The 13,648-nt window shown below is 38.2% G+C and overlaps 1 protein-coding gene across 9 annotated transcripts in view; it reads left to right on the top strand.

The window, feature by feature from the left end:
* The window catches only part of BMX (BMX non-receptor tyrosine kinase), a 54,715-nt gene that overhangs the window by 13,481 nt on the left and 27,586 nt on the right, over positions 1 to 13,648 (top strand). For 4 of the 9 annotated variants that reach the window (XM_001101349.5, XM_077988451.1, XM_077988452.1 and 1 more), the window contains exons 5-9: positions 2,041 to 2,160; positions 3,855 to 3,919; positions 8,320 to 8,561; positions 11,319 to 11,396; positions 12,071 to 12,124. In XM_001101349.5, the coding sequence (XP_001101349.1) occupies positions 2,041 to 2,160; positions 3,855 to 3,919; positions 8,320 to 8,561; positions 11,319 to 11,396; positions 12,071 to 12,124 (559 nt within the window). The remainder of the gene's footprint in view (positions 1 to 2,040; positions 2,161 to 3,854; positions 3,920 to 8,319; positions 8,562 to 11,318; positions 11,397 to 12,070; positions 12,125 to 13,648) is intronic. The other 5 variants (XM_077988450.1, XM_077988454.1, XM_015126998.3 and 2 more) reach the window with 3 other exon arrangements.

The raw sequence follows: 13,648 nt of genomic DNA on the forward strand, positions 1-13,648 counted from the left end.
TTGCAATGTTGACTTTTGGATTTGGTTGGAAAAAGAATTAGTTACCCAGGAAACCAAATCCATGTAGTAAGGAAATAATAGGAATCCCAACACGCGGAGGCCAGGAGCTTAGAGAGTAGGAAGGCAAGTAATGTGCTCAAGAGATTGCAATGGCCATTTGGAACCAGAATTAGAAACTTACATTTTATAATTTTAACTCTTTTTGCCTTTTGTGATTTCTGCCACATGAAAACGCCAGCTTTTCAGCTAAACTGAGCTAAGTTAAATTAAGGGAATGATATCACTAAAGCCCACTGTTTATTGAACACCTACTTACTCTGGGTCAAACACTGCTAGCTGCTTTACATGCGTTATCTAACAGCCTCCCAAAGACCCAGTAAAGTAAGTATTATCTCCATACACTTCCTTGAGTCAGGACTGTAAAGGAGAAGCAGAACTCTCCTGGGATCAACATAAGGAAATCTCAAGATGAACATTAAGTCAAGAGAGAAAGAGTTAAAGGCACACATAGAACAAGCCCTTCTCACCTAGATACTCTTCTTAAAATATACTAAGATCTTGTAGGTTTCTCTGTTGTATTTCAAAAGAGGCTAATTTGTTATAGATTAAAATTTCATTTATTTGAATTATACATTGCCCTATTCCTGTGGCTTTTTAAAATATGCACATATTCCTAGGAAAGTAGCCCCATAAACCATTCATTCCTTAGTATAAGCATGTCAAAGTCACAAAAGTCAAGGAAGGGATGAGAAGCAGTTCTAAATTAAGGGAAGCAAAGTGCCATGTGTGATTTTGAATTGGATCCTTGATCAGAAAAAAAAGTGAGTGATTATAAAGGCCATTATTGGAATAATTAGAAAAATTTTTAAGATGAAATATTTATTAAATAATAAATGCAGGCATAAAAAAGAATGAGTTCATGTCCTTTGCAGGGACATGGATGAAGCTAGAAGCCATCATCCCCAGCAAACTAACACAGGAACAGAAAACCAATCACCGCATATTCTCACTCATAAGTGACAGTTGAACAATGAGAACACATGGACACATGGAGGGGAACATCACACACCAGGGCCTGTTGGGGGATGGGGGGCAAGGGGTGGGAGAGCATTAGGACAAATACTTAATGCATGGGGGGCTTAAAACCTAGATGATGGGTTGATGGGTGCTGCAAACCGGCATGGCATATGTATCCCTATGTAACAAACCTGCACGTTCTGCACATGTATCCCAGAACTTAAAGTAAAATAAAAATTAAAAAATTTTAAAAATTAATAATAATCACATTGTATCGGTGTTAAATTTCCTGAGTTTGATAACTGTATTACAGTTGTATAAGGGAATGTCCTTGTTAATATAAGTTATGTACTGAAGCATTTATGGATGACATTATTTAGGTCATACAATCTACTACTTCCTCATAAATTATTAAGCACAATATAATGATGATTTTAAAAGTGAAAAAATAATACATATGTACAGAGAGAAAGTGATAAAGCAAATGTGACAATCAGTTAATAATTGGTGAGTCTAGGTAAAAGACATATGGATGCTCATTGTATTAATTTTATTCTTGCAACTTTTCTGTACATTTGAAAATTTTCACAATAAAAAGTAGATAGAAGTGTATGTTTATCTGGGCCTTTTTAAAGAACTTTTTGCTAAAATTTAGCCCCACCCTTCCCCTTCTGCCACAAGAAAACACCATGTGCTATAACCCACTCTCTTTCTTTACGGATCTATCTCTAAAATCCTAACATCAGGCTGATCTGTATATGCATTTTACTAGTTATTTTTTCTTCAAAAATGATATGTTATTGTGTTGTTCTCAACATACTCATGGTTAGACTTTTCTTTTTTCTTTTTGGCTTATTAACTGTTGAGTGAAAGACCTATATCCTTCTGGAACCATTTGCTCTTACCTTGGTTGCTGGCCAAATGGGGTTTTTATTGTTCTGTGATTACAGCACTTACTGAATATGTTTCTCCTCTTGGATCAACGTTTGCTAACGTCTTGTTTTCTTCCTGTCTGCTCCTCAGAGATAAGGGGTAACCCCCATCTGCTGATCAAGTACCATAGTGGGTTCTTCGTGGACGGGAAGTTCCTGTGTTGCCAGCAGAGTTGTAAAGCAGCCCCAGGATGTACCCTCTGGGAAGCATGTAATGTGTGATTCCTCTGTTGGACTGGACCTTGGGTGGATAGTGCTCCATTAGGCTAAACCTGCCAGAGGCCAGAAGAGCTTGCCAGAAAACGAGATGTGCCAGATTGGTTGGCATCATGAAAATTCAGCCTTGCAGATGCTATGTGACAAATGAAATCTCATTCTAGGGTCAATTGAGTCATGGCCATTAAGATAATAACAATATTAACGTCTGCCATTCTTTCATTTCATGAGAAACATTTTAAAAATTTTAATCATTAATCAAGCAATGAGCTGTTATTTCCTCCCATAATTTTTATTGGTTCAAGATAAACTCCAAAAAGGTAGAATATGTTGGATATGTCATCATGGTTCAAACAGCTAGGTTTCCAGTTTGATAAGAAAACCAGCTCGCTCTTCTTATAAATAACAAAAATCACAAACTGAAAAAACAACATTCTTTTTTTAAAAAAAAAAAAAAGAAAGATATAATTTAAGTAACACTTTTCATCACCATATATACTAAAATAATGGTCAACTTTTAAAATATATTTTTAAAGCAGTTTGCCATTCTGTATATGTGTGTTAATTTCTTAATGACATGAGAGAAGGGGTTGCTTTATGTGAAATCAGGTTCTATCCAGAGTTGTATTCCCAGGGAAACAAGAGGGACTTATATATATTTAAAGTTTATAATTATTTAACATAAAGTTGTCGAAAAATACAAAATAGGAGAACTTATTTTGGTACCAGTTTTACCAGCCTGGACAAAATATGCCTGGATTACAACAGCTTTACAGAATTGAATGAGATCAGCTACAGAATAGAACTTCATGAACTGGAAAAGATACCGGCACATAAAATATTTTTTAAATTCACTTCATAACAGTGTTGATACCCAACAATCATGTTAATGCTACTACTGGTCATTTTACCCCCAAAAAATCAATCAATAAGTATTCATTGTGTTTTCCATCTTAATTAGACTATACAATGAATATTTATTAATCTCAACTAGATCACATTGCTCTGTATACTCATGAATTATAGCGATTTAATGAGCTCTACAGATTGGCTGCACATGGGCCTTCCCTCCACTGTAAGGGACTGAGGAGTAATGTCTCCTTATGGTGTTAATCATTTTCCCCAGTGGTTTTGTCTATGGTCTTTTATCATTACCTAGCAGGTCAGATTCCAGCTTTGACCATGCCCTAACTTTCTGGAAGGAGCAGGAAAAAGGCCAGAGAGAGCACTGCCTTGGGATTGCCTTCCTAGGCTCTGTCTGGATGACACTCGGCATGTGTTCTGGGTGCCACAGGTGCTGTGCCTCTGAGGAAAACTACAGAGTGTAGAGGTGTTGCAGTTCCTGAGCAGCTGTAATACTGTCTATCTGTCCAAGTACAATTTATTCCCTTGGCTTCTGCTGAGCTACCAGGAAGTCCATGGGCATAACAACTAAAAGAAAAAGTTGGGTGTCTTTATTTCTTTTTGTCCAAGATGCCTTGATCCACCCTTTTTCCAGGATTCATGAACTACATAGGAGCTGGGCCTTATATAGGAAAGCTACAGAATCACTCCAGATGTTGTGTCTGGATTCACTTAATCTGGAGTATTGCTCACACAAGCTGGTTCATTCTTTTAATTCATAACATTGAGTGTTTCTCTTTGTTTTGTTTAAAGTTCCTTCTGATATTACTTTGTTTTAATGCTCAGATGCTAATCTGCATATTGCAGTCAATGAAGAGAAATACAGAGTTCCTACCTTCCCAGACAGAGTGGTAAGTCAATATTTTAAAAATGTTTTTCATGGTCAGGATATATTAAATAAATCAAGAGTTGCCAGATTCAAGACTAGAAAATGTGGAATTCATTTAGACTTCCCAGCAAAGAGAGAAAAACCATGAGCTCCAGACAATAGCTATGGGTGGTATTGAATAGTGGATTCAAATATAGAACCATTGTAATATCTGATATTTTTGTATTTAATTGTTGTGTCTTTTCCTAGCCAGTAAGCCCATAAATAGTCACCAAAAAAATGTGTACATGTGGGAGATGTCCTTAAGATGGCATCACACATAACAGGCAGCTGTTATTAGCTGTCATTCTTTCCTTACCATCAACATGGCCAAGACTGTTTCATGGAAGTATCCTGGTGTTGAAATGGAACTCTATAGGACAAAAGCAGAAAACAACATAATTCTTTCCCTCCATTATCCCTTCAAAACTATTCAGTGGGCTTTCTTCCCCGCTTCCAAATAAAGTCTTTGCCAGATTCCATAGTTTTGCAGTCACTCTGAAATGATAAAAATTTCCCCATTACTTGTAATCATGAGAACAGCCTCTGAATTGTTCCACCCAATGTTATTATCATATGACTGCAAACATCATTCCAAGTTAAACATCCTTCACCTAGCTTAGGCCTGCATCACCTGGCAGCCTGCTTTTGGGGAGGGATTTTGGAGTGGCTGAGGTTTATGGCCCTTTCAGAGTTAGTTCCAAGGAAGACGAGGTCTAATTAAAAAAACACACACATAGCTGTTTCTGTCATGATGTGGTGGTGGTATCTGAGTGAGTTTTCCAGCACTGATTCTTTATCTCATGGGAGACTTTTGGGAATTTCCTACTGAAGGGCAGATCCATATGTAGTTTTATGACAGGGGAGAGATTTTGATCCTCAGCACTTGGATTTTCAGATTTTCAGCCCTCAACCTTTCAAGATGGCTGTCAGCCAACTTTTTCCCAAGGGTGGAGTTGGCCTATAAGAAAACAAACAAAACCTTGATTGCTCTGGTTAATTAAGCTGTATGTAGCTCTTTCTTGAAGTACAGGCTACTGCTCTCTTTTTGCTCCGCTCTCTTAGATTCATAGCCACAGCCTCCTGTTTTTAGGGTTCCCAGGCAGGTGTGAGCCTCCTCAAATGCCAGGATACACACAAAATGGCTTCCCAGTGGTTCTCTAGAAGTTCACCTGAAAGCAAGGGGATATCTCCACCCGCCTATTGGATCTATGGTGTCTTGGGTACTTATTTTCAGCTACACACATTCGCACACACTTACTTCTCTCTTTCTAAGTAAAAGCAACATAATTTTTGTGAATCAACATGAAAGACAAAAATAATCCATGATTGTAGTAGACTGAATAATGTCCCCCAAATTTCATGTCCATGTAGAACCTCAGAATGTGACCTTATTGGAACTAGGATCTTTGCAGACATAATTAGTTGAAGATCAAGATGAAATCACACAAAAGATGAGAGTGGGCCATAAATCCAATGACTAGTAAGATGAGAGGACACAGAGAGATACACAGAGGAGAAGGCCATGTGAAGACCTAGGAAGAGATTGGAGTTATGTTACCACAGGCCAAGGAACACCTGTTTCTTAGTCCATTTGTGTTGCTACTAAGGAATACCTGAGGCTGGGTAATTGATAAAGAAAAGAGGTTTATTTGGCTCACCGTTCTGCAGGCTGTACAAGTAGCATAGCACTGGCATCTGCATCTGATGAGGGCCTTAGACTGCTTCCAGTCTAAGGAAGGAAGGGGAGCTAGTGTGTACAGAAATTGCACGGTAAGAGAGAAGAAACAAGAGAGAGGGAAGGGAGGTGGCAGACTCTTTTCAATAACCAGCTCTCATGGAAAATCATAGCGTGAGAACTCATTCACTACCATGAGAATGGCACTAGGCCATTAATGAGGGATTGCCCCTATGACCCAAATACCTCCCGTTAAGCTCTACCTCCAACACTGGAGATCACACGTCAACATAAAATTTGAAGGGGTCGAATATCCAAACCATAGCAACTTGGAAGGACCAGAAGCTGGAAGAGGCAAGCAAAGATTTTCTCCTAGAGGCTTCAGAGTAAATACAGCAATGCTGAAACGTTTATTTTGACTTCTAACCTCTAGAACTGTGAAATAATAAATTTTTGTGGTTCTAATCCACCAGACTTGTAGCAATTTGTCATGGAAGCCCTAGGAAACAATTATAATGGTTAGGAGTTTTTACTTTGTTATTAGCAACATTGCTGTTTGGGTTTGAAAATATGTTTCAGTCCTGAAGCTTGAAAAGTATGGCCCTCTAAAACACCTAGGAGAAACGCCCAGATTAGGCAAATCTATAAAAACAAAGGGTGATCAGTGGTTGCCTGGGACCAGAGTAGGGATGGAAATTGACTGCAAATAGGTATGAGGGATCTTACTGGAGTGATGGAAAGACTGGGTTGTGGTGATGGTTATACAAGTTGATAAATTTACAGAAGTCACTGAATTCTGCACTTTAAAAAGGATGAATTACCAATAAAGTTTGTTTTGACAACTCTAAGAGCAGAAGATAATTTAAGAGCCAGAAACCATTGCATCTAGTCTCCAGCAGGGAATTTTTTGGCCAATGTACTGAAAATTATCAGTTAGGCAAATCAGTGGCTAAGGGTTCATAAGCCTGTATTGATTATAAGCTTCCCAGATGAACCATGGATCAGAGGGTATCATGTAAAGTATGTTTTTCTTTGTTTTGTTTTTTACCAGAGTGTTCAGTAGAGGGCTTATTTTCTGAATGGAGGAAATAAAAATCAGCTCTCTAGCTGTTCTGTTCTAAGAGATTTCCTTAAATGATTTCCATTTAAGGAACTTCCCAGTGCATTTTTCTTTGGAGATAGCCCACTTCACAGCTCATAAATAACACTGTGCTGCATAATTAAAATTTCTAGAATGTCAAAGCCTTAACTCCAAGTAAATGAAATTTCTGAAAAAGTAAAATACAGCATGACAAAAATGTTAAATGCATCTCTGTCTGTCACACACGCACAGACACACACACACACACACACACACACACACACTGTGAATTTTTAACTGAAGTATAACATGAACATAGAAAAGCACACAAATCCTAAGTGTTCAGCTTGATGAATTTTCACAAACTGAACACTTCTCTATAATCCACCCTCAGATAAAGAAACACAACATCACAGAACCCCAGGGACACCCTGATGTTCCCTTTCAGTCATTACTACCCTCCAAAAGTAGTTGCTAACCTGATTTATGACATCATAGATTGTTTGCCTGATTTTGACTTTTATATGAATGGAATTATAAAGTGTATAGTCATTTATTGTGTGTCTTCTTTTCTTTAATTTATGAGATTTGCCTTTTTTTTAGTATGTGATTGTAGTTTACTGTCATCATTGTATAGAATTCAGTTGTGTGAATATACAACTGTTTTGGTTTCTTATTACTGTTCTAACAAATTACCACACAAATTTAGTGGCTTAAAGCAACAAACATTTATTCTCTTATAGTTTGGAAGATCTTATGTCTAAAATGGATCTGCACAGCTGTGTTTCCTCTGGAAGCTTTAGGGAAAAATCTGTTTCTTTGCGTTTTCCAGTTCCTAAGGGGTATTTACATTCACTGGTTTCTGGCTCCTTCCCCCGTCTGCGGAACCAGAAGGTCGCAGCTCCTCTGCTGTCTAATCTCTGCTTCCATCCTCACAGCTCTCTAATCTCTGACCACCTTATCTCCCTTTTATAAGGGCCCTTTTGACCACATCAGGCCCACCCCCACAAAATCCAGAATAGTCACCCCATCTCAAAATCCTTAACTTAATTACAATCTGCTGCAAAGTCCCTTTTACCATGTAAGCTATTCACGGATTCTGGGAATTAGGACATGAACATGTTCGGGAGACCATTATTCAGCCTTCAACAACCACAACATGTTTATTATTTTATTCTCTTGATGGGCATGTAGGCAGTTTCTAGTTTTTATCTAATTAAAATCTGCTATGAACATTCTTTTACAGGTCTTTTGGTTTCACTGTTGGGTATATATACATATAATTTATGAGTCATAGGGTATGACCAGATGCACATCCAGATTTACTAGATTCTGCAAACAAATTTCCAATGTTGTTGTACCACTTCATACTCCAACCAGCAAAAGTATGAGTTCCAGTTGCTCCATATCCTTGCTCATACCTTTCTTCTTTCCTTGCCTCTTTCCTTCCTCCCTTCCTCCCTCCCTTCCTCCCTCCCTTCCTCCCTCCCTTCCTCCCTCCCTTCCTCCCTCCCTTCCCTCTTTCCTTTCTCTTTCTTTCAAGAACTGATATACTTAATTGTCAGTTCCCGGTACCTGAATCTGTGCCTCACTGTGATGTGTTAAAATCTCTTCCCCTCCAAAGCTGAAGATACCTCGGGCAGTTCCTGTTCTCAAAATGGATGCACCATCTTCAAGTACCACTCTAGCCCAATACGACAACGAATCAATGAAAAACTATGGCTTCCAGCCACCATCTTCAAGTACCACTGTAGCCCAATATGACAGCAACTCAAAGAAAATCTATGGCTCCCAGCCAAACTTCAACATGCAGTATATTCCAAAAGAAGACTACCCTGACTGGGGGCAAGAAAGAAAACTGAAAAGGTAATCCCCAGCTTTCAGACCAGCTGCCCAGCATGTAGAGTAAACACTACCCCACTACCCTGAACCTCAGCCTCAAAGCTGTTAATCCAGGCCTTAGGCTGTCCTCTCAGAAAATGTTCAGTGCTTGAGCCAGAAGCCTGGGGAAGCAGTGGCCCCACTGGGGCTGAGAAGCATAAATTTTCCATTTAGATTATCCAATCTAATGATCTCAATAATGCATGATCATTGTATTCCCTTCCCTTTCTCCTCCTTCTCCCCGCAAATATCTCCACATTCCAGAATACAGAATCTTTGAAATCTATCCTTTATATGAAAGAGCTTAGGATGGGCTTACTTCTGCAATGTGCTTCAGTGTCACTAGCCAGATGGCAAATAGCATTTCAAGCAAGGCCATGGCTTGCCTTCTTGGAATGTACAACCTCGCCTCTCCTGACCTGATTAGTCTTCTCACAGTTTTTAGCCTAAAGATTCTATCTAAAGCCAGAATTGAAAATTCCTTGAAGGCAACATGTAAATCGTGTATGTATATATCTCTTGGTCTGGCACTGAATTTGCCCTACACTCGATGCCAAATAAATGCTGAACTGAATTGCAAGATGACCATATGGAAAGGGTCAAGTGACTTCCCTTCCTTATTTCCTGTCTCAGACCTCCTTCCTATCACATTGTCTACTCTCTGCCATCTTCTCACTCGGTTATCAGCATCCCTGCAGGGAAGTCATGTCTGCCTTTCCCCACAATGGATACAGATCATCTCTCTCACTCACCATGTATCTCTTTTCATAGTTATTTTTCCTGTGTCCTTTTATTCCTTTGTTCTTTCCATCCTCATCATTTTTGCCTAAAGCCAATTACTCAAAGTTTCAATAATACAGGGCCATACGGAATTTGAAATAATGTAAGTGTATTCTTCTTGATTTTTTTTCAGTATAATAAGCCATGGTCCCTTTCATTCCAAAGTGGAACTAGAATCCTAGTGTATTAATCCTGGTGCCCAAGGGATGGGATTACATTTGTGTGCCTGTAGCCCACCGTTCTTGTGGAAGGAGAGGATCAGTAAACCCAGATGCAAGGAGAGTGGAAGTCGTGTTAATGGTGTTCCAGGTCCCCTTCCTGACAGAAACTCCAGTGATTCACTGAGAGAGGTGTGAGGTGAAACTGACTGACCTGTTTTCAAATAACCAGGAAGAACTGTTGATTCACATGGGGTTGCTGCCCAGCTACCAACTCATAAATTGCTGGATCCAACCTTTATTTAAAATGTCAATATTTTGTTCATTAAAATATTATTTATCTTGATTATTGAGTTTTTGACACTCCCCTAGATTTGTACCTCCTTAGGTTTGGTCCCAACTGTGGATTTTCCCTAGAACTTCAGGAATCAGTTATTTTAACAAAGGATTGATTCTCTCTTAGCATGAGCAGCATTGCATCTGAGAGTGAATTATAATAATTGCTAAAAGGCCTTCATGGAGCTTGACTTTTTAAAGTGCAGCCATAATTCTCAGCTCATATATGGGATAATACTTTTTATCAACTTTCTGTCATTCTTATAATCTTCCCCTGAGCTGCTTTTTAATCTGTTTTCTGTTTAGTAAGATAATCTATGCTCCTATTAAATCATTCAAATATTGCAGAATATTCCATTTGCATTCCCCTAAAATGTTTTCTATGCCCATGTGGCCATGTGCATAAAAAGCAAGTAAGTTCTCATGATACAGTCTTTGCCATTTGTTCTTTTCACTTGACATCTTCAGCATTTTTCCTATTTGAATACGTGAGGATACACCTGACTTTTAAAATTTCATTTTCATTTAATTTTGGTAAAATATACATAGCATAAAGTTTACCATCTTATTTTTGAGCATACAGTTCAGTAGTGTTAAGTACATTTACATTGTTGTGCAAATTACCTGATTATTTTTAATGTCTGTAAAGTACTCACTATATAGCTATTGGGTAAACCTAAGTGATGCACTATTGATGGACATTCTCTAAGTGTTTTTAGAAACAAGGCTAAATAAAAGCTATTCTAGTGGGCAAGGCTCTTTGGGAAGCTTTGGCATTTTAGAGTTTAAGGGCTTTATCTAGGCATTCCTTGAAATAGAGCCAGGGGAGCATTTCCTTGCTAAGGAAGCTTGTTTCTATGAACTGTGGTTTTGAAAAAAAGTCTGGACTATGAAGGCAAACAGGAAATAGGTCCTACATTCCAGATAAAACAGCCTTTAGACTTTGAGAGGTAGGCACTTCTTCATGCTCTACTTAATACTCCAAATAAAAGAGATAAAATGATCTATGGCAGAGGATGATGAAAATCCTGCTTATCCATCTGTGTCCAGAAGGAGTAAAAAGATCAGCATTTTCAAGAATTTTAATTGTAGTCACATTAGCAAAGAGGAAAATAAATTATTTTAAAATATATAAGTGACAGAATGCTTGCATATCTATAAGAAAATCAGGGCAAATCCAATCAAGATGATTTATTAATCTAGATTTTCCATTGTTTGGGGTCATTATGAGCCATTATTAACAATTTTCTTTTGTTTAGGAATGTTGCCAAACTACTGCTTTTATTGGAATGCCTGAAAGAATCAAAATGTGAAAGTAACTCATTAGCTTAAATTTCCCAAACAAGTGAAATGTGTGGGTCAAAATGTCAAATAAAGCTAAAACATATATGAACAAAATTACTTCTGTCATTTAAAATTTATAAGTAGACATATGTTTATAAACTTACAAAATGTCTCTTTTTTGCAGTAGCAGCAGCAGTGAAGATGTTGCAAGTAGTAACCAAAAAGAAAGAAATGTAAATCACACCACCACAAAGATTTCATGGTAAATCAAATTCAGATATTCCTCTACATCCAGAATATGCTTCCATTTTCAGGAAAACTTAACAAACTTGCAATGATTTTGCAGCTAAGCTTTGTACTTAAGGTAAATATAAAGCAAAAAAGTCTATGTAGTTTGCCTCTCTAGACCCTGAATGGATGACTTTTGGGTTCTAGTTTTTCTTGCACTGACTTTTCCTAGCCAGCATCCATGACATACACCAGTAGTAGCACGGACATTAGTATACCTGACCTAGGCATCTCTAGAGGGAAGAAACGCAACCTAGAATTGAATAACTCTTCCATAAGAATAGCTATATACACAACCCAATTTTTTTTTAACTTTATACTACACCCATCTCTGAAGGAGTCTTCATCTATTTCATGAACCCACTCTTTGGAAAAAGTCAAAAAAAATACAAGTTCCTCTGGGGGCTTCCCGGGGATCTCCTGTATCAAGGAACCATTCTTTCATCAAAACTTGGCATAAGCCCAACTTTTGAGTGACTCTATCTTTACTGTTGCTGTGTTGATACCTTCCCAGGTGCAGAAGGAGAAACCTAACAATCTAAATGTTAGGTGGATAAAATCAGGATGGGATTTGATATTGCATGGCTAGGCACTTGGATTATTTCTTGGTGCTTTTTTGCACTTACGTTTTTCTCATCTTTTCTTAAGGGGATTCCCTGAGTCAAGTTCATCTGAAGAAGAGGCAAACCTGGATGATTATGAGTGAGTATTGAAAGTCTTATGGGTTCTTCTAAAACTAGACATAGATACTTCTACTCTTTTCCTCAAAGACATGAAAACAGATGACTGAGACTGTCTCAGGAGGCTGTATTTACATGGGTAAACTCATGTAAGGTTCTGGGTCATTTTTCTAGGTGACAGGTGACAATGAGCTGGGTTGTTACCAATGAAAGTATTTTCCCCAAAACTGGATTATCTAAATTGGCTGCAAATACTCATTGGATTTATCATATGTCCAGCATCACCTTCATTTTACTTTGTCTTTGTAGATGTAGCATATAATGTTTCTGCTCGTTATTTCTTTCCTGGAGACCTCTAATTAAGGTGATGTTTGAAAGCTCTTACTAACATTGAGTAATATTTTTGGAGAAGTTATTAATGATGCAGTAATTTTACAGGGTACACCTTGAACATGGCAATATTTATGTCAACAAATCTCTATTCTTAGGGTGACCTTGGTTTTTTTTTTTTTTTTTTTTTTTTTTTTAAGACAGAGTTTTGCTCTTGTTGCCCAGGCTGGAGTGCAATGGCACGATCTCAGCTCATTGCAACCTCCACCACCTAAGTTCAAGCAATTCTCCTGCCTCAGTCTCCCGAGTAACTAAGATTACAGGCGCCTGCCACCACGCCCAGCTAATTTTTGTATTTTTAGTACAGACAGGGTTTTGCCATGTTCGCCAGGCTGGTCTTGAACTCCTGACCTCAGGTGATCCACCCGCCTTGGCCTCCCAAAGTGCTGGGATTACAGGTGTGAGCCACCACACCCAGCTAATTATACACTTAAAATAGCTTAAAGAATATAATTAATTGTTTGTAACTCAAAGGATAAACGACTGAAAGGATGGATACCCCATAATCCATGATGTGATTGTTACACATTGCATGCCTGTATCAAAACATCTCATTACCCCATAAATATATATACCTGCTGTGTACTCACAAAAATTAAAATAAAAATTACACCTGGACATCAAGCATAAATTGGACTTCTGGGCAAATAAGAATGTGTGGTCACCCCAAATATACTGAGGAGGTTGGCCTAAGTTTCCTTCCAAAATCTAAGGGTCCATCATTCTACAAATAGGGACAAATAATTGTCTCCTAGATGTAAAGATTAGTGTTAAGAAGAGGTGGGAATAATACAGCATATTGCATTTCTCAGACACTTGATACCAAATGGCACAGAATTCACTTGGACACTAGGATTATGCGTATTTCCAGTTCTGTTTTTGTACAAGTGTTGTATTATTGATTTATTGGTTACGTGTGAAACAGGAGCTTTTCCAAAGTACGTGCTACTGTTTTCACTCCTCCTCTCATCTCTAACCCAGCCTGGCCCTAGCCATACCTGTTGCATTGGGGAAGATGTGCTGTACCCTCCACCTCTTTGTGGCATGGTCTCTTTACCACTTTCTAGCTCTCTTTCGGCTTTACTTTCTTCCCTAACATCTATTCTCAGGAAAGCATTGACGGAATAATTCATACTAAGGCATAAAAGACTGAGAA

The sequence above is a fragment of the Macaca mulatta genome, chromosome X, assembly GCF_049350105.2.
Source record: "Macaca mulatta isolate MMU2019108-1 chromosome X, T2T-MMU8v2.0, whole genome shotgun sequence".
NCBI classification, from domain to species: domain Eukaryota; kingdom Metazoa; phylum Chordata; class Mammalia; order Primates; family Cercopithecidae; genus Macaca; species Macaca mulatta.